Raw genomic sequence first — 25,733 nt, 5'->3', positions numbered from 1 at the left:
TGTCTGGCGACTAGTGAAGAAGATTGCCCCCAGGTGTGCACAGGTGGGTGAGAGCAGACAGGCGGCAGCAGAGCAGCTCAAGCAGCACATAACAAGCACACAAAATGACGTTTCCGGTGGGGCTTACTAAAAACACTTTTGTCTATGTCAATTCTGAAAATATCTCAATTACAGCATCAAGGTCAAATTTTGGACAATACTATTGTGCCAACCTCTGACACTTAATAAAAATACTATAATATGGGACCTTTAAACGTTGTGTGAATTTTTCCTGAATGGAATGCATAAAGAGGCCTATTTATTGCTGGATAATCTGCATGCGTTCCAGCCACATTTCGCCCTCCATCCTGCGCATGTTTCCACTCGTGTGTGAAACGGTCAGAGGGCATTGTGGGAAATGTGGTTAAAATTCCAAGCAGTGATAGAGCAGACATAGCAAACACGCTAGCCATTCTCTAATGATCGCTGGAATGTATTTATCACAGCCGATACCAGTTTGCAGATACTCAATGCATAGTCTGAAGCCTTGGTTTCCACTCTGTCAAATATCACCAATAAGACATGTTTTGCTTATTTTATGCTTTAATACGGTGAGGCTGCTTTTACATTTGCAGCACAAAAATGAAACAATTGGACCAGAGGTCAGCCTTGTAACGACATTTTGACCCTGCAGGAGACTCTTGGTGTTTACTTGTGATGACTGTTTACTCAGCCCACTCTGACCAAACACTCGCACCATTCATCCCACGCCGGCGGAAAAACTCCACTGCAAAAGTAACAGCGACCCACGGGACTGGAAACCGGTCACTTTGACAGTACAAAACATGTGGCCTCTTTAGGGGCAATAAGGATTTCTTCATGTCCCTTTTTGAACCAGCTGATACGCAAACAAACCGTACAGTCATGTGAAAAAAAAAAAGAAGTAACTCTTCTACTCCTGAACTGCTGCACACAAAAGGGTGAAAATTTGTAAAATACGCAGCCATACGGTGTTGCCTGTGCTGTAATTCTCCTGACAAATAGACCACACAGCAGCGCTGTTATGAAACACCAAAGTTGACCCTCCGCAAGTCATATTGACTTGTAGTGTCTTTGGGTCAAAGGCAGTGGTTTCATGTCATTTCTGGGTTGGTTCAAAATCTGTACATACGTTCATAGTTGGTAATTAAAAAGTTTAAAATGGTAAAAAAAAAAAGTAAAAAGCAATGGTTAAAATGTTAAAGCGAGCCATCTCCTCCAAAAAGTAACGTTTCAGTGACAGCAAGAGTGAGTGCTCATCTTGCCATTGGACATCTTTGACGTTTGTCCTCTGTGAAGCACAGGAAGCCAAGAAACGAAGTCTGTAAAAGCTCATAAACACGCTGAATTTGCTCTAAACGTTTGAGCCTTGGGAAACTTTTGTATTTAGGAGTATCCAGGTGTACAAAGTTGGTGTGCTGTTACCGGTTAGTGATGTTATCAGTTGTGTTTTGGCTAGCTACTTGTGTTAATCATATCTAATGTACATTTATGGTTAGTAATTGCATTTTTTGTGTGTTTCAGTTACCGCATGCATACATGCACGTCGAAAAAAGCTTCACTAATGCATGAAAAGTGAGTAAATTTCCCATAAGCTCAATGAACGCTAATTCTAGTGTTTAGTCAAATCGCAAGGAAATGTATAGGACATGCACACCCATGTGTGTAGAACAGTGCTTCTTAACCTGGGTTCGATGGAACCCTAGGGGTTCGGCGGAGCCTCCGCCACGGAGGTTAAGACTCACCGGACCCATCGTGTCAATTCGTGATGACACGCCCTCGCTTAGCCATCACTGGCTGCAGATAATCACATTGTGATTATTAGTGCTGCAAAGAATTTAGGGCGCTCATGATGCGTTCCATTTTTACATGGAAGTCGGAATTACCGAGTCCCTAGCGGGAACGCCCGTATGAAATGTTCAACTTGGAAGTCAGAGCATGCACACCACCTCTGAGTTAACAATCAATGATGGCTGCCTCGTGTGTAAACGGTAAATAATCAATACATACTTTATAAAAAATATTGCTATTGTAAAATATTGCTATTGTGTTAAGTTTTTCTGACTTGGCAACTGGAACGCTTTTAACTCGGAGATCACGTCACTCTCACTCCGACTTCCCAGTTCCAATTACAAATGAAACGCACCAACAAGTAGTCAACGTGTAACTGTTGTGGTAGTACGTCGTGTGATTTCGTTCTTAATATTTTAATCAATACTATGTCGAGCAAAAAAAGTGGTCGGACGAATATGTACAGCATGGATTCACATGTATCACGGACCGTGATGGAGTGAGTGTCCTGTCTGTCCTGTCTCATTTTGTGCACCAGTAAACATATACTTATGTCTTGAATTTGAAAATAAAAAATTATTTTTCACTGAAGGTTTCGGTGAATAGGCATCTGAAATTGGTGGGGTTCGGTACCTCCAACAAGGTTAAGAACCACGGGTGTAGAATTTGAGCCTGTAACTCAGAAATAAAGCACAGCAGCACCACCCTTTGGACAGTTACCGAAATATATATATTTTTTTTAAAGAAAATGTTGCATTGTGACCTTTATGGATTCATTTTCTACATTAAAGAGGCCAAAAGCAATCCATTGTTGGGTCAATATATGCTAAGACACTGTTGTTTCATCCATTGTTGGGTCAATATATGCTAAGATACTGTTGTTTCTTTAGCTTAGATTTGTAGTAAGTGCACTTGGAACAAATCTGCTGTATATGTTCTCCATTCAGGATGACAACTGGAAGACATGAAGTGCACACTTGTGTTGATCCAAACGCCACACGATGTGTGTCAAGTAGGCGGACAGGCGATGGAATGGAGGGAGACAGGGGGCAGATGGTAAAGAGGACGAGGGGCACGAGACCATGACAGTGACGAGGACGCGAGTGAAAGGATTAAAGACGCTTTTTCTGCCGGGTGAATTCTAAAACGCAGTAGTGAGGCCAGAGCTCATTGTCATGTGACCTCCGTGGATTAAAGCTTCCTTTGAAAGCTGCCCGTGTGTGCCAGTGGACCAATGGTTCACTTCTGTACTTACACTTAAGTCTTTTTGAGTGCATAAGCGCGTTCACAGTGAGAAGTACGGCAAAATGCAGTGCACTGTCAGTACCCGGATGTTACACTCAAAGGCTCAAAATGGTGAGTGTGCAGTGCTAGACGCTTACCGCCCTCAATAGTCTCCCTTTTGGGGGAGGGACTAACTTGAAATAATGGCCAGCTGAGGAACAACCCGGTGGTGGAAAGTAGTGAACAGAAAAAGTGGGGAAATGTTGCTCTCAGCATTTCTGGTAAGCGCACAATGACAGTCATCGTGGATTTGGGACAGCACTAAACTTGTCAAAATGTGCACACTCAGGAACACAATGTACACAGTAGACTTATTGTCATATTCCATTTGAGACAGTCACAGCATACATAATACAGCAGATCCCCACATACTCATGTGTCATTTGCACCCAATTGATGAAGCTTGATTTGCACAGAAAGTAGTCAGACGCAAACATCATCGTGCTTGAGGTTTTCTTTACATGCAGCAAATCAGCTTATTTACACCCTTACAGCTTATCAACCCAAAAACCTAAAACATGTAGAACACACAATGTAATTGTACCACACAGGCCATGTGGGTATCACACACACACTAATATTAATGCAAAACAATACTATTCTACACTCATTTTTAACCCGCAAGGCATGCTGGGAAGCCCATGCATGTGCTTCCCCAACGGGAAGTTACCCAGCATGCCTTGCTGGTTATTAATGCTTATAAAAATGGTACTGTTTTGCGTTTGTATTAGTGTGTATTCGTATGTAAGTGTTCATGTTGATACCTGCTCTGAGATCGTCTGTGTACGTGGTGCAGTTACTTTGTGTGTTCCACATATTGTGTTATTGTTTGCTCTGTGAGCGAGCGAGGCATTTGGTTTGATGACCTCCTGTTCGTTTGTTAATGTGTGAAAAAAGGCATTTTTATGGGCGTCTCGTTACTCACATTTTTGCCATTTGCAGGTGGTCTGACACGGTAACCCTGAAGAAAAGCTTACTGAACTCCACTGACAAAAGGTATTCCACTTGACACACAGCATATGCCAAATCTTGGCGACAGGTGCAGGGTGCACCTGGACAGGTCAACAAATGTTTAAGAAAGCTAATCTGTAAATCAGATTGTCCATCTCACTTGCAATCACGCCCTCCAGTGAAGAGCCATTAATGTTTGTTGACCATCTGGCCAGCGACACCCCTGACAAATGTAACATCACAACTAAGAGGATAAGGCTCGGTGTGTGTGCGTGTGCATGTGTGTTTTAATAACAGTCCAACCAGCAGACCAGTGTGCAGACGGACGAGACTGACGCCCCGCTCGGACGCAGAAGCTGCACGTTCGCATTTTTTATTTTGCGTCTTTCCTTCGCGACTCTGCATGGCGGTGAGGTGTCGCTCCAACTCTCTGCAAAACGAGCAAGTGATGTGTGCTCCGTATGAAAGGGAAAGGCCAGGCATTTTCTTCAGAGATGAAGACAGCGGCGGCAAGGTGAGGACTCAGACATTATGGCTCTTTTTGGTCCTCACCGGGACACTATTTGCGGGAGACTGTTCACTGTTTTCTCAATCCATTACCATTGCTTTACGTTCATTTAAATATATATATTTTTTAAAATATAGTAGTGCGCAAAAGTTTTAAGGCACCATGGTTGTTTAAAGCAGTGCATACCGGAACTTACAAAAGTCGACACAATCGGGCTTCAAAATAATCTCCCTCTTTTGGAAAAAAAAATGAAAAGCCTTTATTTTCGTGAGGTTTTAAGTCACATTTCACTGACATACGAGTGTTAACCGTGGTGTAATAAAAGTGAAAAATACTCATCCTTTGAAGACAGTCACCTGGCAAACAGGTACGGAGAGGGGGACCAGGAAGGCGTTTGCAGAGCATTACTGTCCCCTGGTGGTGCTTCTCTGGTACTGCTGGGATTAATACACTGTACGTCTATCAAAACGAAGAAAAACATGTGGTGTTCAACTGTGAATGCTTTAGACGTTTTCAGGAGGAAAATAAATATTGTACAGCTAATGTACCTGTTCCTGTTTTGAACTATCACCATCCTAAAGCCTTTAACCTGATTAAGTGCCATACAAGTGTAAAGAGAGGTTAACCATGGTATAAAAGTAAAAATGCTCACCTGCCTGACGGACAAGTCACGGGAGAGGGAGGTTTGCTGAGCATTACTGTCACCTAGAGGTGTTTTGCTAGTACTGCTGGGATGAATAAGTGCTGTATATCAAAAAAGAAAACATGGTGTTAATGAGTTTGATGAAATTTTGTTTGACCTTTGGAGCATACAGAGCTGACCTCCAAAGAGGTCGAACACAAGTGCTTTAAGGTCAATAACGCTAGAGGTGGCTAGTGCACAGTGCTTTATGTAACATTTAAACACAGAGCAAAAATAAATGCCTGCTGAGATCTTCATGGTTGCCCACCTCACAGGTTGGAGAGCCGGAGCCAGACTGTAGCAGGGGGTTCCGCAAATCCCCCTCCCTGGAGATCTACGGCCTACAGAGGGAGCAGCGGGTTCACTTCTCCAACCTGGAGTACTACAGGAGGCTGGAGGAGCTCAAGAACACTCACCTAAGGAACATGGCCGAGCTGGAGAGGATGTACATCAGCCCGGGCGGCAGGGAGGAAGATGGCGGCTGGCTGGAGAGAGAGAGCGACAAAGGGCCCATCAGGTTGGAATGTCTCCATGCCAGTTAGGAAGCTTTGGTTATTGAGTCCTCAAAAATTGTATCTTTGGTCAACCTCTTGTATGATATGGCCGTGAAATGTTTAATTTTTTTCTCATTTTAATTAACATTGAGAAAATAAGCCAATTGATTGTATATCATCTTTATAATGGCTGTGACACGTGCTTTTGCCTTAGCCAGATGACAATCAGTGGCCACAAAGTGGTGCTGTTGTATCGACAGACGAGCAACGTTAACCTTAGGTAACTTTCCTTCTTCCTGTCTTCTTAGGGTTGCCTCCAGGAAGCTCCAGAGGATCAATTCCCAGGAGGAGTTGGACTTCCACGAGACATCAAGTGGGTCTGACCATTCTGAGCTCTCTGGAGACGACAATATGAAGGATATGGTGCACAACGGTCCGAGGAGGACTCTGATCCGAGTGGTGAAAGAACAGAGGCATGTAAATGCTTACCTACAATGTTCATAGATGACTGACGACGTTTCCTGAATGACGGCCCGCAAAAAGTTGACCCGCAATTTTGCGGCTTTGGAGGTGGTATCAAACCTTTGCACACGGACATGACACAAAACTGCTGCTTCAGAGCTGGAAGTGAATGTCCAAAATGTATTCTCCTGTGCCTTTTTGGACAGAACTTAGTGAAGCGAGGCTGTGCTCGCTTTGTACAGCGACATGGCATCCTGTAACCTGCAATGTTGCCAAGAAAAACAATTGATTTCCCGCCTGTTAGGACTCATACTATCGCCAAAGGCTGAAAATTGCCTGGTCGCTCCGATTCCTTGATGGCCATATTAATACAGAGCAGAATGACAGCTTTATAGGCAGTGCGCAAAGGACTGGAGATGTATCAGTCGGCTATTTTGCTTTTGCGTTAGGGGGGATTTTGGAAGCCCAGAGAGCCAAGCAAAATAGAGCTGAAGCCAGTGAAGTGTGGCTGTGTGCACTTCCACACAGCGACACCCTATCCCGGAATCAGATTAGATGTACCAGCGTCTGGTATGACGTACAGATTCATTCAGGGGTAGCGTTTACTACCGCAAAGGCTGAAAACTGTACCGGCCCGCATTCCGTGACGGTGCGCTTGAAACAAAACAGCACCGCAAGAAATGATAGCTTTCAAGAGGCAGTGTTAAAGAGGATAGAGACACCGCTTCCACAAGGCTCCTTGTGTGAAAGCGCAGTTAGGCTTCACTGGCTTGTGTACAAAAGATACAGGTAGATACATTTGGAGCTTCTACTACAGATTTGGACATTTTGATGGATCTCTGTGTGAAAGGGGCTAAACTGTAGCGAGGGGAGGGCTTTAAAAGATCACTTACCAGCTTTGTTTGAGGGTAATAAGTCAATATCCTCCACTTCTCAATAGAGACACGCTGCTAAGCCCAGATGACCTGATGATCCAGAAGCACTTCAGGTTCCAGCGAAGGCTGCCATGTCAAACAGGGTCAAAGCCAAGATCCAAGTCCAAGGTCACGGTGCCCAGACCTTTCCAGATGACGCTGAGAGAGGAGGAGCGCAAGAGGCACCAAGTGCGCACTCGCTCCGAGATCGAGCTTGAGAACACGCTGCTTCGACAGGAGCTGGAAGAGCTCAAGGAGTGCCAGAAAAACTTTCGGGCCTCCCCAGCACCGGCGCACGTACACCTGCCTCTCTACGACATCATCAGACGTCGCTCGCGTGACAAGTGGCGCCCGGGATCTGCCCGCTCCCTGCCACCCTTCCACTTCCTGGAGCGAGACAGGAGGAAGAAGGAAGCCCAGATGTTGGCGGAGCTGGCCATCGTCAGTCCACAAGAGGAGCGCCATTCATTCAAGGCCCGGCCCGTGCCCGGCTCGGTGTATGCGGCCAGACACGGGGAAAGTCAACAGTCTCCTGCCGACTGCACTCTGACCCCCCTTGTTCCAGATGTGCGAGGCGGGTCAAATCCCTCCAGGCCTCAGTCGTCCAAGGCAGTGAAGAAGCAGATCGAGCTGTCAATTGAGCTGGTCAAAGAGAGCGAGTGGTCCTACATTGACCCCCCAGGGGCCAAAGAGGACATCAAAGGCAGAACACCTTGCCACGGTCTGACTAGCAGTATGTGAGTGTCTATGTGGATGGAGGACACGACGGGGCATTTGTCAAGGAAGAAGTCACCCGTGTTGGCATGTGGTCCAAATAGAGTATCTCCCAAAAGTAAACAGTCCTCACATTTCAGCATTTCATGATATCTTCTCAATATTTTAGAAATGAAACATACATAACTTGCAAGCTTCTATTAAAATGATCAAGTCAAAATGCTATACCCACGCCAAATATGCTACATATATACCGAGTACATAACAAAACCTTAAAGGGTAGTTAACAAAGTTGTATGACATCCCCAACAGTGACTTACTCCCCACTTGGTCCCGTGAGCCCAGTTCTGGTCGGATTTGGGTGATGAGGAACGTAGTTCTGATTAGTTGCTGGGGTCATTTAAGAGTTTGGCTTTTTAAAACAATATGCATTCAAAAGAGTAAGGCATTTGCAACACAAAAATGTCTCCTCGGAAAAAAATCACACCTCACAAATCGCTCGGCGTTACTTTCCATTCGTATTGACGCACGCTATCTCCCGTCTATTGTTGTGTGATGAAGATAGCTGCGACTGCAAAAATTTACAAGTCATATTCAGGAGAATGAAGTCGTAAATGTACAACTTTTTTCTCATTAATGAGAATACAGTGTTCTCTCGCTACATTGTAGTCACCTTTTGCGGAATCGCTGTTTCAGATTTTTTTAAAGTGCAGTTTTGCATTTTTTTAACAGCGTTTGAATGTACATTGCGTTCTGCGTCCCTGTGGCGTATTAGAACGATCGATCAGTGCTATGTTGTGTGTCTGTTATTGTATTTACTACTGCTACCAGTAGAGGGTGTTGAAGACGTGTGCAGCTCCGCCTGTCTGTGTTTACGTGTCTGTACCAGCATATTAGGAACAGATAGTATACAATAGCCAGCTAAATAGAGCCACAACAATCCTTATTGGCCAAGGGAGAACCCGCCCATTTTCTGTGTCCTGATTGGCTGTAGACCACTGTCAATCAATCTCCTTTGTTCTGCATGAGCCTCTTGCTAACCGGCAATAAACAATAGAAGCAGCAGCAGCTAACCGGCTAAATGACTCTTTGGTTCAAGGAAAAGGATGAGGGCGACGGCAGGAGCAACATGTTGTCGCTAGCTAACTGCGTGAGCTGCTTGCTAACCACCAATAACCAATAGAAGCAGCAGCAGCAGACCGGCTAAATTAATCTTCCGTTCGAGGAGTAGGACGAAGATGATAACGGCAAGAGCAATATGTTTTAACAAGGATACAAAAACGCTACTGCCGAACGGCACCAGGACGAAGCACGGTCACGCATGAGTCACTTAATTTGTTGTGTCCAACCTAGTATATTGATCATTAACTATCAATATACTAGGGCATTGACTATCAGCTGAAAATACGATGGTGACTATTGTACACGGGGTATGCATTTTACAGCAGGGTGGTTTTATCTGGAATTCAGAAAAGGGTGGAAGATGTGGTTCTTGTATGCCGCTTGAGTCATCGTCTGCCACCAGACACAACAGGAGCCGGCTGATTGCTTGCACCTGCTGGGATTTCATCGTTGCCACGGAGCGGTGACAGCAAATCATGAGGGAACGCCAGCTGACTGAAGACATGTGACAGCCCCTGGTTGACGTTGTCACATGCGTTACATGTACTTGGTCCAGGTTGACGAGGTCCTTTCTCCGCCCCTCCCACCGTGCTCTTGTCTTGTTCCTTTTCATTTACCTTTATTCCTTCCTTGAGAGCGTCAAGGAAGATGACATCCTCTAGACAGACCTTTTTGTCACTTTCATTGATGTCAATTAAGTCCTTCTCAAATACAGGGATTGCATTCGATGGAGTTTTGCCCATCATCCACGATCCTTATGTGAGAAATGAGCACATATACCTTTCTGTCACAAGACAGCTTGTTACTGCATGTAATGGGATACATCTATTACGCCAACAGACCGTGATTAAAACACCCCCAAAAACCTCCAACATGGTTTTATATACATGCTGTGACCATGTAGCAACAGGTACAGTCATGATAACATGTAACAGTACTGTATTTTGGCCCTTTTAAGCATTACCGGAACAACCTTCCTGTGCGCATAGCAACATAGAAACCTTTTCCAAACTCAAAAATAAAAACACAGCAGCAGCAGCTCCAATATGTAGCGTTACCTTTTGGTAGTGACTTGAGGCACTGTGAGTGCGACGCTGGCTGGCAAGTGCAGGCTGGCATAAGTCCAAAAGAACTTGACACTTGATATCCAAGTTCTTTAGGACTTATGCCAGCCTGCACTTGAAAAGGCTGAGAAGACACTAGAGGACGCTTTATCAACTCGACTCCAGTTGATTTGAACTATTTACAAGAGGACAGATTAGGTGGCTAACCTTTGAATCAAAGAGGAACAGCATCAAATTACGACACAGTTGTGACTTAGGAACAATAATAGTTCTTACATACCAGTGGTCTATCCCGTCTTCCGGTTACAATCATTTGAATAGTCTTTGTTGTACTTTCTGTTGTCTGCTGGAGTTCCCAATTGTACAGTATACTTTGTACCATCACCTAGTATCATATAATGCGTATCATAGTTATGTCACATAGGTATTGAACAAGTCATCATAATTGCCATCATAATTTGTATCAGGGGTTTGAAAGACACGCACTTTTAGCATCATACTTAAAACATAAAAATTGTCATGCTCTTTGATGAGTACGCGTATAGTCACGCTTCTTTTTAACAACGTATTCTCAAATAAGCCAAATTCAACCGAACAGATGAAGCTGGCCGGTGTGGTGTGGCAAGGTGTCAATACGCTGGCAGCGGAGTTCCATCGATTGTGTTGTTGGCGCTTTTTGGAGTTTTTTTTCAGAAGGCTTTAATGGCAGAATAAATGTTTCCCATTGCGTGTATTCTTAGCTAAGTCTTTTTAGCTGTTTTTATTCCTTTAGAACGCACAGAAAAGAGACATATGTGTTCATGTCTAACATAAGGATTGTGGATGATGGGTAAAATTTCAAAAGTGCAGTTTTCCTTTAAAGGAGGGATCTCCTTTACAGCAACATGATAAAGAATGTTTGCTCCACCCGTCTTGAACTGCCTACAGTGCTCCATCATAGGTCAGTTTGAACAGCACAAGGCTCATTGTTTTTCCCTAGAACCACTTGTCTGAGTGCTAGTGTTGTGGAACTTTTATAGCCTGCTCGGAGGCCTACTTCGATGTTAAGGAGGGGCCGAATTTCATCAATAATTTGGGCTCCACTGTTTGACCAGAAACCCTCCCACTATTTACTCCTGCATTTTTCTCCATCACTGTTGTGAGTCAAAGTGTAACAGGTGAAACTTCAGCTTGCAATTCACTCACCTGTTGTGTCACTGTGTGTCTAATAAAGCATAGACAGGATAGCATTTTTCTTGTGTGGGTTTGTTGCAGATGACATCCAAACTGGAACAATCATTGAAGCCCTTACAGAATGTCCGTCTTGAGAGACACTGAGTTGCCCTTGATTTTTGGCTCCTGTGTGATAGAGAAATTGGTAGTTTGAGGGGAAAAAACAAGGTATTGGTGCAGTGTACATCTGTGTACTAACAGCTGCATAGTTAAATGTTACATGTTTAACTATAAAACAACGTATTATGAAGGATATGAACAGGATGACATATGACGAACATTCAGAGTGTGTTCAGTTATGCACGCTACACAATAATATAATTGTCCTGTCCATAAACATGCAGTGCAGAATAAGTGTGGTCTGGAAGCTCTAGAGCAGGGGTGCTCACACTGGGTTGCTCACACTTTTTCAGCCCGCAAACTACTTGGAAAGAAGGAAAGAAGTTCTCGTACTGTTTGAAATGATCAATATATGGCAAAATACTCCAAGTATTGCATGTTATCATGAATGTACATGTTAGTGCATGGTCACAGCATGTATATAAAACCATAAAACGTTGTTAGAGGTTTTTTAGAGGGGTTTATAGTCAAAATAGGCGTGTCCCATAACGTGCATTGTTAGCTCCCTCATGCTAGCAGTCTCTCTCTCTCATTATCTCTCTTTAGAATACACAGAAAATGGAAAGACGTGTACTCATGTTTCACATAAGGATTGTGGATGATGCGCAAAATTCCACAAGTAAAATTTCCTTTAAACATCGTACCAACTAAGCATGACATTGGGAAGCACATGTGCTCTTCACCTTCCTACGCTGCCAGTGAGCCAGCAGATCAATGAGCAGCGAACACTCAATCATGATGGTCATTACGGTACGCTTTATTAATCAAGCTTCCTCTGAGGGTTTTATTTGTTTTTCTATTGCATTACAGGCCAGATCGCTCATTGAAGTAGAATAGAACAATAGAAAGCCAGTCATTCTAAATGAAATCTTACCATAAAGTATTGCACTTTGTTATGTGAAGACAAATGTGGGATGAAACATGGTAAATACAATGATTTTCAACAGGAAATTTTTAGAAGAAATCTGTATATTTGTATGTGCAGCTTTGCTATTTTAGGTTAATGCAAGTGACAAAGACAATGCATGAATGAATAGTTGGATATATTGTAGATGAGTTGAACTATGCGGTTTTGTCGCTTTTTCATGTAATGTTCTGTCCATGTTAAAGCAATCCAGGATTTATTAGAGTGTCAAAATATGTTTTAAAATGCTAAAATATTTTATGGGCATCTCTGACTCGCGTTTATTTGCTACTGCTATGTGCAGATATTGTAAAAATAATTGTAAAATAGATGCTGATGACTTATGCATTAAATAAATGGCAAGTAAAAATTACCACATTGTTCTTTTTCCTTTGTTTCCCAGTCAGCCACTTTATTGATGACTTATGCATTAAATAAATGGCAAGTAAAAATGACCACATTGTTCTTTTTCCTTTGTTTCCCAGTCAGCCACTTTATTGTGGTTATTATTTTAACAGAAACTGAACCGACTGAAACTATAGTTTCAGACGGCAGTTGCTTAGAAGCGTTTGTACGGTCTCGTGTTGGGTCGTTCGCGAACGATCCGGCTGTTAGAGCCGGTGCTTAGTGTTGACAACGACAGCAGCCGTGAGTGAGCTTGAAAATAGGCGGGAGGACACGACAGGGAGTGAAAGAACGTTGCTACAAAATTTGAGAGCGCGGTAAGGTGAGAATTTTCAAAAGACTTTCTTTTAGTTTTATACATCTTATGTATATTTTGTTGTCTAATGTTTTGTTGTTTCACTGTAAAAGCCATTGGAAATGTACAAAAAAAGATTGGACCTTTTTGTCTAATTAAGATGGGTCTTTGTTTTTCAGTTGTATCATTTTTGGTAGCAGTCTGTTCCATTTTGAGCATATATATAATAAACATTTTATTAATCCTATTTTTACTCTAGAAATGTATTGTAACAAATCTAGAGGAGCCATTTGACAGGCGAAAGAGCCGGCTCTCTCAAAAAAGACGAAATTCCCATCACGAGCTTGAACCTATAGCTTGAACGTCGGTGACGTCGTCAACTGTGGGCGGGGCTTACACAGCCCACTTCCTGCTTCTGCTTACAAATACTTGCAGTTTGTCATTCAGCAGAAAAACGCCGCCGCCGCCAACAAAGTCTACCAAAATGGAGTCGCATGGCTCGGACACGGATGGAGAGGAGCAGCAAACGCCTCTTCTTCATCGGGGATACAAGAGCAAAGTCCAGAGCGGTGAGACTTGACGTTTGACGTCCGCTACATTTGTCCGTCTAACATTTGGTGCTCCACCGCGGAATAAAACTGTCACATTACGCATTAACACACCCAAATGTAATGTTTACACGACAGCGGTGCTCCAGGCTGGCAAACACTTTTTAAAGCCTTCGCCGCCCCGGTCACAAGTTTGCTGCTGTGGACAGAGCATATGGCGCACTTTAATTGTGCTGGTGAGAATCCACCTGGATTTGGTGTATTATTATTGTTAAGTAGACACGCTATTAATTGTTGTGGTTGTTTTTGCACATTATCAAAACTGTGGGGGCATATGTGGGTTCAGAACGGTTCCAATGTCTTTGCCAAGGTTGAAGAAAGACAGCATTATTTCCACAGTTAAACCAAACGCATGATGTTTGTTTAGCATCAATATTGTTGGTACAAGGTGCAATACTATTCAAAAGTGCATAGTGTCACGTTTTGTACTTCAAGTCACACATATAGCAAAAACTACGACGGAGTATTAGGGCCACATTGAAAAAAAATCAGAACTTTCGAGAATAGAGTTGTAAATTTACAAGAGGAAAAAAAAGGCATAAATTTACTGGGAAAAAAGTCATATTACCTTTGCACAAAGCCGAAAGTCACCTAAGGTCCCCTTTTTCATAGCTGTCTCAGGCAACGCCTGTTACGACAGAGTATTAAAATAATCAGACATTTTGACAATAAAGTTGTAAATTTATGCCTAAATAACTTAATGTTACAGGCATTGCCTGAGACAGCTATATAAAGGGGGGGGGGGGGGGGGAAACTTATGTGATGTTTGGTCATATGGAGGGGGCTGGGTAAGGAAGGCAGAAGCGAGAAGGGCCAGACATGCTAATCTGTTTGTGCTCAACTGCTCTGTTTTGCTGCCACGTTATGAATAAAAGCTTGACTAAAGCACGAGGAAAGTTTCCTTCCTTCCTTAAGAGCTCCAGTATGCTCCATTTTCCCTCTGACACGTATGACGACTAATATTACAACGACTTTTTTCTCCAAAATTTTTTCTCAAATTATTCTTTTTTTTTTAATGTGGCCCTAATACTCAGTCGTAAAAACCTACTTAACCAGTAAAAAAAAAAAGAAAAGTATATTTGAGGTTGCAAGGCCACTTGTTAGGCAGAGTGGACAGGGGTCAATCATAACTGCCCCACATGCCAACAAAAGAATGGTCACATTCACGTCCACTGTGCTGAAGGAAACAGGAAGTCAAACAGATTCAGGCGAAGGGGTTCATTGCAAACAACGTGAGGAGAAAAGTGTATGAAGTGTAAAACACAGAATGGCCACTGAGCCAGGTAAGGTGCTTCTCGCAGCTCGCCAACTTTTCTGTAATTCCGTCATCTGTTGGCGATACACGCGCACGTGTTGAAAGTAGGGGTAATACTCGGTTCGATACGTTTGTGTTACGGCTTGATACAAAAAATAAATTTCCTGACCTTTAATTTGAATTTGATTGAAATCGCCAAATAAATATAAAACTGCGTATTGTCCGATACAGGGATCACGGTTCGGTACACATGTGTATTGCACGGTTCGATACAGATACACAGATTGTTGCACCCTTAGTTAAAAGGGTTGTAAAAAAAAGGTGTTTTTTGTGACTTCTCTCTGGTCTCCCAGCACCGGTTTGCTGCTCGGCCCGTTGCAGCCTGGCCTTTTTTTGCTGCTACGCCTTCTTTGTGGTCTACGCCTTGCGGGTCAACCTGAGCGTGGCCATGGTGGACATGCTCAACACCAACCACCAGCCCAACACCAACCACAGCAGCTCCGTGTGCCCCCCTCACATCAGCCCCGCACGGCCCAAACGCAACCACTCGGTGATTTTCCACACCCTCTCTCCAAGCTGCCAAGTCTCGTTGTCATTTAGTGGTAATGTTCAGAAATATGACCCCCACCCCGTGTCGCTCCCCCCCAGGCCAGCGTGTACGACTGGGACACTGAGACGCAGGGCTGGATCCTAGGTTCTTTCTTCTACGGCTACATCTTCACGCAAGTCCCCGGAGGTTACCTGGCCGGTCGCTTTGGGTCTAAGTGGCTGTTGGGTTTTGGAATCCTGGTTACCGTCGTGTTCACGTTGCTCACTCCTGTGGTGGCCGACCTCGGTGCCAGTTACCTCATCGGCATCAGAATCCTGGAAGGGATCGGGGAGGTAGGCCGACTTAACGCCTGCAGAAGGAGTTTGGCGTTTGATCAACTGCAACAACAAAGAAAATAGACTTATAGTAGTTCCCCCAGAAGTTGGGCACTCAGCATTGGCACAATATTTGCTTTGACATAAAATATCACCGTCACTGCTCGCCTCTCAGCATTCACCCATAACGTTTTGTCAAGTACAATCAAAAGCACTGGTGTGACCTTGTGTATTTATCATGAACCTTGAGCGCAGCGTGACCATGATGCATGATAGTTCTTGTGTCTGCCTGCAGGGCGTCACTTTCCCCGCCATGTACAACATGTGGGCAGTGTGGGCGCCGCCCACGGAGAGGAGCCGTCTTGCCAGCATTGCCTACATCGGTGAGATGAATAAGCAACAAGACAATGTAGCAAAATGTGGTCAAAACAAATCGAGTTCATTTGCATGAGCTGCTGTTTTCTAAGCAACTATGTCTCACAGGAGCCCAAATTGGGACGGTGTTGTCCCTCCCCCTGTCTGGTGAAATCTGCTTCTACTTTGACTGGACCTACGTCTTCTATATCTTTGGTAACTACACTAACTCCTACCCGAAATAACGCTAACGGCATGTAATAATAAAGTAATAATGCTCATTTTCAAAATGTTTATTATTGCGCTTGTCCAACTGTGCTGCATCATATATAATTTATAATATACTGTATATGATATACATCATATGTAGCTGTAACATCAGCTAATATTTTGGTTATGGTGCAGTTCGGGGGTGTCCAAAGTGGGCAACAAAAAAAATAAATACAACAGCAAAAAATGTAAACATTTGCAGTTATTTTACACCTGGGGTCATCAACACAGTGCCCGCGGGCACCAGGTAGCCCTGCTTTTCATTCAGGTTTTCAGTTAATAATGTCAGAACACTGGAAAGAAAAGTATTCTGAAACATAACATTTGTGAATGTTTTGGTAAATCAAGCATATTTGATCTGTTTGGGTTGAAATAAGGTATGAAAATCATTTCTACAAAAATGAGTAGCTCGTGGCCATTTTCATTTTCTAAAAGTAGCTCTCGCAAGAAAAAACGTTGATGACCCCTGTTTTACACGAACAAAATCAAAGTATTAGCAGAAAAAAAGTTCCACCCTCTTGTCCACCTTTTTTTCCCCGTGACGATGCTTTTCTATATGAAATGGTGCAGGCAAGCAATGAGTTGACAAAGCCATTGCTGTTAAAAGCATTGGCCGCAGTCATCGCATGCTAATCTGATGAGCGCGCACAGTTGGGGAAGTATGCCGCTTTGCTGGCTTCCGTGTAGGAGGGGCAGAAGCCGTATCTTCTGATATGGCTCTGATGGGGCAATTAGAGCTATTGTAAAAAGCGCTAACTCGGGTGATGCACAATAATAAACACACTTAAGTGAATGGCTCACTGACAGCATATGACACATATATCACTTTGTGGGTTATGGTAGGTTTCAAGATGTCATATGACTTGGCCTTTGATTCAGTCTTCAGATGAGCTGATTACGGCGTCTTATTTGTTCCTCTTTATATAGTGCTGTTAGCATGTTGCCCACATTTGACTTGTGCTGTATGAGCTAATGTGTGTGTGTGTGTGTGTGTGTGTTAAGGTGCTGTGGGCCTCTTGTGGTTTGTGCTGTGGGCTGGCCTGGTCTTTGAGAGTCCAAACACTCACCGGTGGATCTCGGAGCGAGAGAAACTCTACATCGTTGGCGCACTAGAGAACGAGGTGATGCGATGTGGAAATAGAAAGGCTCTACGCTCGCTTGTAAAGTAAATACCAGCAGACTTTGATTCTCTGTGCCAGAAGACACCGCCATCCTCTAAAATAACAATTTGACTTGGACAGCAAACAGTAGAACGCCTGCATGGATCCAGTGTGACGCGCATTGCAAATCAAATATTGGTTGCTTTGCCTTTTGTTGACACGATATATCTCCTAAGGGAGCGCAAACATTTCGACAAAGAAAAGCAACTAAACTGTTACCATAAACAATGGGTGTCCAAAGCTTAGATGTAGACATTTTGTTCAGGTAGGCTTGCCGTATATTGATGTACATTGGATTGGGTTTAGCGTCAGTGTTAATTTGTTGTCAGTTTTTGCTAACAACCTTTTTGTCCCTCGACGCAAAACGTGACAATAACTAAGCAAAACAATTGCGCATTGAGTTGAGGAAAAACAAGACAAAAATGTTGACAGAAACAAAATCCAGTCATATCTAAAGTCGTCTTCTGGACGGGACAAGTTAGGAATGCAGTGGAACCTCTGTTAGCGTCCAGCCCGGTTAGCGTGTAGCGCTGAAAATTTACGCCAACATTTTGTCTCGGCTTGCATACATTTTCCGGTTAGCTTACAGTATGGCATGTGTCTTGTCGTGTTACTAATACGCTGCGTGAATCCAACTGTGTTCTTAATGCATTTTTAATCACAAAACGTCCTTGCTAGCATCTTTAACTAATATGTAAACAAAAAATGAAGTTGGCTTGATTTTAAATCTACTTTAAATATGTAAAATAAAACCAGTTTTTCTCTTTTTATGCACACATAGCTTCATGCCCGCGTGCTTCTGTTTCAAAGAAAGCGTATGTTTACTTTTTTTTTTTTTTAAATTAAGGCTACTGTCTTGTTCTGCTTTAAAGAAAGCATGGGAGGTTCTGGAAGGACAGCTCACAGGGGACTGACTGCTTTTCTCATTCACATTACATTCATGCATGTGTTGAAAAATACATCAACTCAGTAATGCAATCACTCCTGCCACCAGTTGATTAATGGTAGCAGCCACAATTTGGCCTGGCCAGGCGAGAGCGAGGAGGAAGCGTCAGCCATCATAGCAAGTCACATGGAAAGATTTTGAAATTACATTCCACGCTCTCCAGATTGTCATTTTTAGCAATTTTTCATGCAGCCCTACCTTGCTACCTAATGTGTGTAGCACCAGCCAAACAGGCTCTTAGCTAACACTTAACGTTACACAATCAGCTGTTAGTTGTCACAATCATCACGAGATGGACGCACCAGGCTTGATTGACTTACTGGAAACTTGTTTTTAAAATGTGTTCTCCATTCTGCTTTTTCCCAGCTGGCCCCCCCCTCACACAGAGACATCCCCTGGCGAGCCATGCTGACGTCTCGCCCGCTTCTGGCCATCATGGTGGCCCACTTCTCTTACAACTGGACCTTCTACACGCTCCTCACCCTGCTGCCGACCTACATGAACGACATACTGGGCTTCAGCATCCAGGAGGTCAGGACCACACGCAACCACTGAATGACTGAATCTTATTTTGTATATCACGTCAACGCCAGGCTCTGTCTTAACACATTTTTACCTCAACACATGCCGAATAAAACACAAGCAATATGTTCGTTAGTCAAAGAGCCTCTATATGACAGGAGTGCTCAGCTGTTTTTAGGGACCTACTGCATAAAACAAGACACTGTTAACGATTCTCTATGTCAGTGATTCCCAACCAGGAGTATGCGAACCCTTAGTGCACATGTGTCAAACTCGCCTATAGGGCCGAGACGCTGCAGGTTTTCGCTCCAACCAGTTTCTGCAGCAGGTGATTTAATTGATGAGCTCCTTCCCTCAAACTGAAGGTGCTGATCATTAAAATCACCTGCTTTAGTGACTGGCTGGAAAGAAAACCTGCAGTGTCTCGGCAAACAAACAAAGCAAATATGCTTGTTTTACCAGAACATTAACAAATTGCTGGTGTCCACAACTCACATTTTGTATTTCAGAATGCATTTATTTCTACTGTTCTTTCATTATTAACTGAAAACCTGAATGAAAAGCAGGCTCATGTGGTCGTGGGGGGCTACCTGGTGCCCGCGGGCACCACGTTGGTGACCCCTGCTCCAAATTGTCCAGAAGTATGAATGTGAGTGTGAATGGTTGTTTGTCTATATGTGCCCTGTGATTGGCTGGCGACCAGTCTCGTACATTATACACTATTCGTACATTATAGCAATCTAATTTATCTTATTTATTATGTATTTTGTAAAACTAAGACATGAATAACATCAAATTAAAAGCACAAAATGAATGCCGACCCACCATCCACCAGTTCAAGTTCCAGCCAAGTTTTTCCAGAGAGATGATTACATGGCTGTTTGACATGTGTGGTAAAGGCAGTGCGCTAGCATGAATTAACTTGAAACAAATGTGCACATTAGCACTCAATAAGTCATCAAAACTTACCTTCATGCATTCCCACATAGTATCAGCATTTGAGACCAAATATGAGGTGAAAGAAAAATGGTAAAAACACAGTAGTAGTCTATCTGTGCGGCATAAGGTAAAGTTTGCACACGCACAATGGACATGCGTCAAGTGAGACGGATGTAACAGAGAGAATCTGGACACTTTTCAAAGTAAAACATAACAAAAAATGAAATAATGGAAATAATTTTTTCTTTCTGTGCGGCCCGGTACCAAATGACCCACAGCCCGGGGGTTGGGGACCACTGCTCTATATGACAGTAACGCCCTGCTGTTTTTAAAGGACCTACTTCAAAACAATGCTAGTTAAAGCGCTGCTCATTTCAAGGACCTACTGCAACAAAAACCCAACACACTAGTCAAACATCCTCTATGACACGTGCGCTCTGCTGTTGCTTAGGGCATACTTAAACAGTGCTAGTCAAAGAACCTCTTTACGACAGGAGTACTTTGTTGTTAACAGCCAACTGCAAGAAATCAACAGACAAAAACCGCTAGTCAAAGATCTCCCATATGACAGGAGGACTTGGCTATTTATAAGGTTGAATTGAATGAATTAAAAAAAAAACAAAAAACTACACAAATAATTTTAAAACTCTACTCAAAGATCCTCCATATGACAGAAGCCTTCTGCCATTTTTTTAGGTCCTACTTCAAAACAATGGTGGTCAAAGATCTATATGACAAAAGCGCTTTGCTGTATTTTGCCATTTTTAACGACCAACTCCATAAAACAAAACGAACATCAAACAGACGCTAGTCAAAGATCCTTTATATGACAACAGCACATTTCTGTTCTTTAACGACCAACTGCCAAAGAAACTAAACAAAAACGAACCAAAAAAAACCCACTCGTCAAAGATCCTCTATACAACAGGAGCGCTTCTTTCTTTTTAAGGATATACTGAAACAATGCTAGTCGCTTCCGCGTGTTAAATTGAACTCGTGTAATTGATTAATGGTGTCATGGTAACCTCTACTACTTGACGTCAGCCAGCAGAGGGCGCCATGAGTGTTATTACTTATACTGGCTGCTGTAGAAATGGAAACAGGGTGTAAATGGGAAGAGTGTGGTGCCTACCTAAGCACACTGTTGTTCCACATCAGAACGGCTGGTTGTCCGCGCTGCCTTACTTGGGCAGTGCTGTGACTGCCTTTCTGAGCGCTCAGCTGTCCGACTACCTGCAGGAAAAGTGCTTCTACTCTACTGTCGTAGTCAGGAAGGCCTTAACCATCGTCGGTAAGTCCTTCTGCTGTGTGACTCCCGCCTCAGGCCCGAGGACTTGTCCTGTGTGAGACAATTCAGAGGTGTGTGTGTGTGTGCGTGCGTGCAGGTATGACCGGCCCAGCTGTGTTCCTGGTGGCGGCCGGCAACACGGGCTGCAACTACATCTTGGCCATCGCCTTCCTCACCATCTCCTCCTCGCTGGGCGGAGTGTCATCCTCGGGCTTCAACATCAACCACCTTGACATCGCTCCCTCGTAAGACCTCCTCTCTCAGCGCCGTCTCCAAAAGTGGTACCATTTGAAGTTCAGCCAACCTTTTGAGCCACACTTGATGATACTCCAGCTTAGTGAACATCTAAAGGATTAACTACACACGTGTTGTCTTTGAACAAGCGTGGATGTTGTCGTCCTGGCAGGTACGCCGGCATCCTGCTGGGCATCACCAACACCTTTGCCACCATTCCTGGCATGGTGGGACCGGTCATTGCAAGAAGCCTCACTACAAACGTAAGAAGGTTTTTCTCCTCTTGTGTGCATTTCATTCATATACGAATGCTGTTAGACATAATGAAATTGATTTGACTGTTTTCACAGTTTATTTATTTATTTATTTGGCCTTGTTGGACAATTTTGTGGCTATTGAATGTTTTTGCACCATTCATTCCAAAACAAAGCTTGGTGCAAAGGATTAAAAGTAATGGCTGGCCCATTAGGCAATATAGGCAGATGGTAAGAGCGCCATGGCCTCCAGGGGGTGCCAAAAAGTCGGGAGCAAATTCATTTTCAATACAATTAGTGTTCCCAGGTTTATCGCAGGGGATAGGCTCCCAAAATAGCCCGTAATAAGTGAAATCTGCAAAGTAGCGTACTTCATTGTTTTCTTTACAATGATTATATATGTTTTTAGGCTGTAAAACACCATTCACTTTATACACTTTTCTCAGACAGGACATAACATTTTCACACATTTCTCTCGTTTAAACACTCTCAAAGTTCAAACCTATGTTTGAAATTTAATGATCAACCTCCAGGACGGACACAAGAAATGATTAAGTCACTCACGCGTATTTCACTCCCGTGACAGTGCCTTTTCGTCCTGGCGCCGTTCCACTGTACTGTAGCGTTTTTGTGTCCTTGTTAAAACACATTGCTGCAGTCATCCTCCTTCGAACCGAAGATTAATTTACAAGCTAGCAAGCTAGCGATGACACAGCAGGGCAGCACGAAGGAGACTGATTGACGATGATCTTCAGCCAATCAGGCAGAAAACAATGGTTGGAAGAGAGACAGACACTCAACTTCCCACAATGCAATTGTTCTTAAAGGGCCAGGCTCGGCCTGTAACAGCGTTCATACGCTGTAATAATAATGGTAAAAAAAAAAGCACAAAAAAATTTGGAGAATCTGCGAAAGGTGAACCGCGATAGAGCGAGGGAACACTAGTTAGGAAAACTATTTACTTATTATTACTTAGCACTATTAACACTTAAAATAAAAATGCTGTAAAGCAATTCCCAATTAGTATCACGATAAATTATCTAAGGGAGGGCTAAAAAAGTTCTAGAGCATTCCAACTTCTATCGTTTGCATTGAGAACCGACAGACTGAAAACCTGAACCACTGTTTCCCCATGAACCAACAGTCTGGCCAACAAATGCACAAAATGACGTGACGCCAACTGGCTGCTTTCTTCTTCTAGAATACCATAGAAGAATGGCAGACAGTCTTCTACATCTCTGCCGCCATCAACCTGATTGGAGCCACCACCTACACGCTCTTTGGACAGGGGACAGTGCAGCCCTGGGCCATCCAAATGCCCCACAGAGGAGAATAACCACATCAAGTCAGTCACCCGCCAGTCTTGGACCAGACTTAATTAAAGCTGATGATGACTGGTTTCCAGTGAGTATGAGCCCAAGTCACCTCCTGGTTGTGATGTGTGTTGTGGGCAGAAGTGAGGCCATGAGGCCAATTCAAAGTGCAAAAGTCGTTAGGTTGATTGCTAACCACACTGCAACGGTCATATCTGCCTCAAAATCAATGAGTGTTCTTTAGCTGATAATGACACATGGAAGTGGCAAAGATGTTTACTAAGGAAAAAGATTGGCTCTTTTTTTATAGATTTTTTAAAAACTTTTTGACAATTCCATAGCCTATCTATGCATGCATGTCTAATGTTGTGAATGTATAGAAAAGCCTTTCCCCAAACCTGTTCAGGTCAAGACCCGAATTACTGTAGTAGCATAAAAATACATCATTTTTCTGGGTTAATTTGTTCCGGACCTGACTTTCTGGGAATTAGGATTCCTTTTTTGTAGTTAAGCATAGAAAACATGTTTACAACCTTCTACATACAGTATGTACGGTTTGTAACATCACCGCTATAGTCACCTTTACACGCATATTACTCAATGTAGTTGACACCATAAGAGTAAATAAGCCATTTCAGACATAAATAAGATTCGTGCTTGTGTGTGTTGCTATAAATGGCAGACAGGAAGTGACGTCAGGGGTTCAGAGTTGCGTTTTAACTTGGTGTGGGTTACGGCCGCAACAGTAGTACATTTTATGAGGGATTTTTATTAAAGGATTATTGTGCCTGTTGTGAGGTAAATAAAACCTGCAATAAAAGCCTGCTGTTCCGGTGATCAAGTCTGGTGTGTGTGTCTCACCGAAGTGACAGTAACATTACTGACACCTAGTGACCAGTGCAGAATACTACATGTCATTCACAGCGTCTTTGAATGCCTTTTATTTGTATTATAGTTCATTTAGCCATTTTTATTCTTGACAATGCTTAATTTAGGCAAAAAATATTTACAATTTGCTTTAATATGCAGTTTTTTAAAACTAATAATAGGTCGTGTTCAACCACAAAACAGCATGATTTATTAATAAAATTTTGAAAGACCGTGATAGAAGCCGCAAAATTTCAACTGGATTACTGTATTGCCACAACTGGACATCTACCGTACATAAACTAATAATAAAGAACACAATAGGCGATAGGCTCGTCTTCATAATCTATAAAACGATTATGCACCATTTCACGCTATAAAAACTGTCCAGCTACCTTGAGTTTGGGGAGTGTGTTCTGTAGGATATGCTACAAGTTAACAGTAACCTTTTAGAATGGTGACAAAGATTGCATTTTCTCAAAATTGTCCAACAAGATCAGCGATATGAATTTAAAATAAATAAATGGACGGAAATGGTGAATATTTTTCATTGGTATGTCATCTTCTAGCCACGTTCTAGTGTCATTTCCAGCCATTCAACAAATCAACCATGTTGCCAGGATGTGAATCAATTCTGACTAAACTATTACATTTCATCTCATTAATTCTGTTAATTCTGTTTTTTTTATATACAAAATGACTTCCATCTTCTTGTAATGTTTTTATTTTCCTGGTGTTACGCCAGCATGAATAGCTTTTTACAATGGTGCTTTTGAGTCTGTGCTGTATTTGACACTAAGCTGCAACTTTAAGTGATGTAATTTTATTATTCCTGTTGGCCACATGTCAATGCTCGGGCGTCATAAAAAGGGATTCAAAGAGATACTTTTCTTACTTTTTAAAAATGAATCTAACACACGAGGTTTATATGAACTGTAGACAAAACACACAGGGATAACAGGGATAATTTTAACACATACAGTCTGTTGTCAGTAAGATCCAGTTTGCACTCCTTATCAACAAGTACTGTACTGTAAGCATTGCACTTGTGCCTTATTTACGCAAAAAACCTTGAGGAAATGAAGGGACTTGTTTTTGTGTTTGTTTTTTTCCCCTAATGTACATAAATTGTCATCTCCTGTGGAAACAGTTCCTGTAAAGGTGTCTCGGTTGATTTGTCTATGATAAATATTGAATCATCAGAGCACAACTAAGCTCACAGTATGCGTTATTATTACGCAACACTATCATGAAACCATGCATCATGTAAATCAGGGGTGTCCTAAGTGCACTTTGGGGGCCATTTTCAGCCCACATTTTTTTACTGGCCCCCAACATATTCACAATAAGATATCACACTTATTTGCTTTGTCGCCTCAAACAAAGCTAAGATGTTTTTTTCCATCTTATCTTCACATATAATTACCAACATTAGATTGGTTTTAGCATATTTAATGTACAAAATATATCAAAACTTGGACAACCTTGATGCAATTACTCTCTCTGCACCATTTCCAATAGAACTGAATGAAAGCTGACCAACAGTGAATTTGAACATCCTTTGCTCTACCCCTCCCAAGTTCCACAACCATGACTTGCTGGTCTCTGCAGCACACTGTCCATAGTCTGATATTAATGCTGAAAATGTTTACTCAAATTAATCAGTTTTCCACATAATCATTATTAATCACCATGTGCAACTGTGAGAAATATGCCCATTTTTACTGTATTTTATGAACACAAAGATAAATGCTCAAAAGGACAAATGACAGGACACAATTACAGATATATTTATGTATTAACAGCTCCGAATGAATTGAAAATAACTAACTCAAGCTAAAGGATAGCACAATCTATGCCGAACAATAGTCTCTTTAATAGTAGCACAACATTTGAATCACACTTTAACCGTGTAATTA

At 42.6% G+C, this 25,733-nt stretch overlaps 2 protein-coding genes across 9 annotated transcripts; both read left to right on the top strand.

The window, feature by feature from the left end:
- The first annotated feature begins 1,315 nt into the window (after window positions 1–1,315).
- On the top strand, window positions 1,316–12,244 carry LOC129193643 (protein FAM161A-like). Of its 5 annotated transcripts, none has more exons than XM_054798043.1 (8): window positions 1,316–1,445; window positions 1,543–1,593; window positions 2,757–2,865; window positions 4,036–4,089; window positions 4,342–4,558; window positions 5,510–5,751; window positions 6,037–6,201; window positions 7,131–12,244. In XM_054798043.1, exons 3-8 carry the CDS (start codon window positions 2,774–2,776, stop codon window positions 7,843–7,845), a joined length of 1,485 nt encoding a protein of 494 aa, XP_054654018.1. In that variant the 5' UTR covers window positions 1,316–1,445; window positions 1,543–1,593; window positions 2,757–2,773; the 3' UTR covers window positions 7,846–12,244. The 5 variants fall into 5 exon arrangements, with proteins under 5 accessions (XP_054654018.1, XP_054654021.1, XP_054654020.1 ...); XM_054798046.1 differs by having other exon boundaries at window positions 2,757–3,165; XM_054798045.1 differs by having other exon boundaries at window positions 2,757–3,314.
- Window positions 12,245–12,938: 694 nt separating this feature from the next.
- Window positions 12,939–25,505, top strand: slc17a5 (solute carrier family 17 member 5). Of its 4 annotated transcripts, XM_054798048.1 has the most exons (12): window positions 12,950–12,967; window positions 13,388–13,509; window positions 15,157–15,353; window positions 15,452–15,685; window positions 15,963–16,050; window positions 16,151–16,237; window positions 17,294–17,412; window positions 18,764–18,928; window positions 21,017–21,149; window positions 21,244–21,391; window positions 21,553–21,643; window positions 22,836–25,505. In XM_054798048.1, exons 2-12 carry the CDS (start codon window positions 13,425–13,427, stop codon window positions 22,968–22,970), a joined length of 1,482 nt encoding a protein of 493 aa, XP_054654023.1. In that variant the 5' UTR covers window positions 12,950–12,967; window positions 13,388–13,424; the 3' UTR covers window positions 22,971–25,505. The 4 variants fall into 4 exon arrangements, 3 of the variants coding, with proteins under 3 accessions (XP_054654025.1, XP_054654023.1, XP_054654024.1); XM_054798050.1 differs by lacking the exon at window positions 15,157–15,353 and having other exon boundaries at window positions 12,939–12,967; XR_008573580.1 differs by lacking the exon at window positions 12,950–12,967 and having other exon boundaries at window positions 13,343–13,509; window positions 21,244–21,427; window positions 22,836–22,850.
- The last annotated feature ends 228 nt before the right edge of the window (window positions 25,506–25,733 follow it).

Source organism: Dunckerocampus dactyliophorus, chromosome 14 (assembly GCF_027744805.1).
Source record: "Dunckerocampus dactyliophorus isolate RoL2022-P2 chromosome 14, RoL_Ddac_1.1, whole genome shotgun sequence".
Classification (NCBI taxonomy): domain Eukaryota; kingdom Metazoa; phylum Chordata; class Actinopteri; order Syngnathiformes; family Syngnathidae; genus Dunckerocampus; species Dunckerocampus dactyliophorus.
The sequence above is the reverse complement of the archived record's forward strand: the minus strand, read 5'-3'. Positions and strand labels throughout refer to the sequence as shown.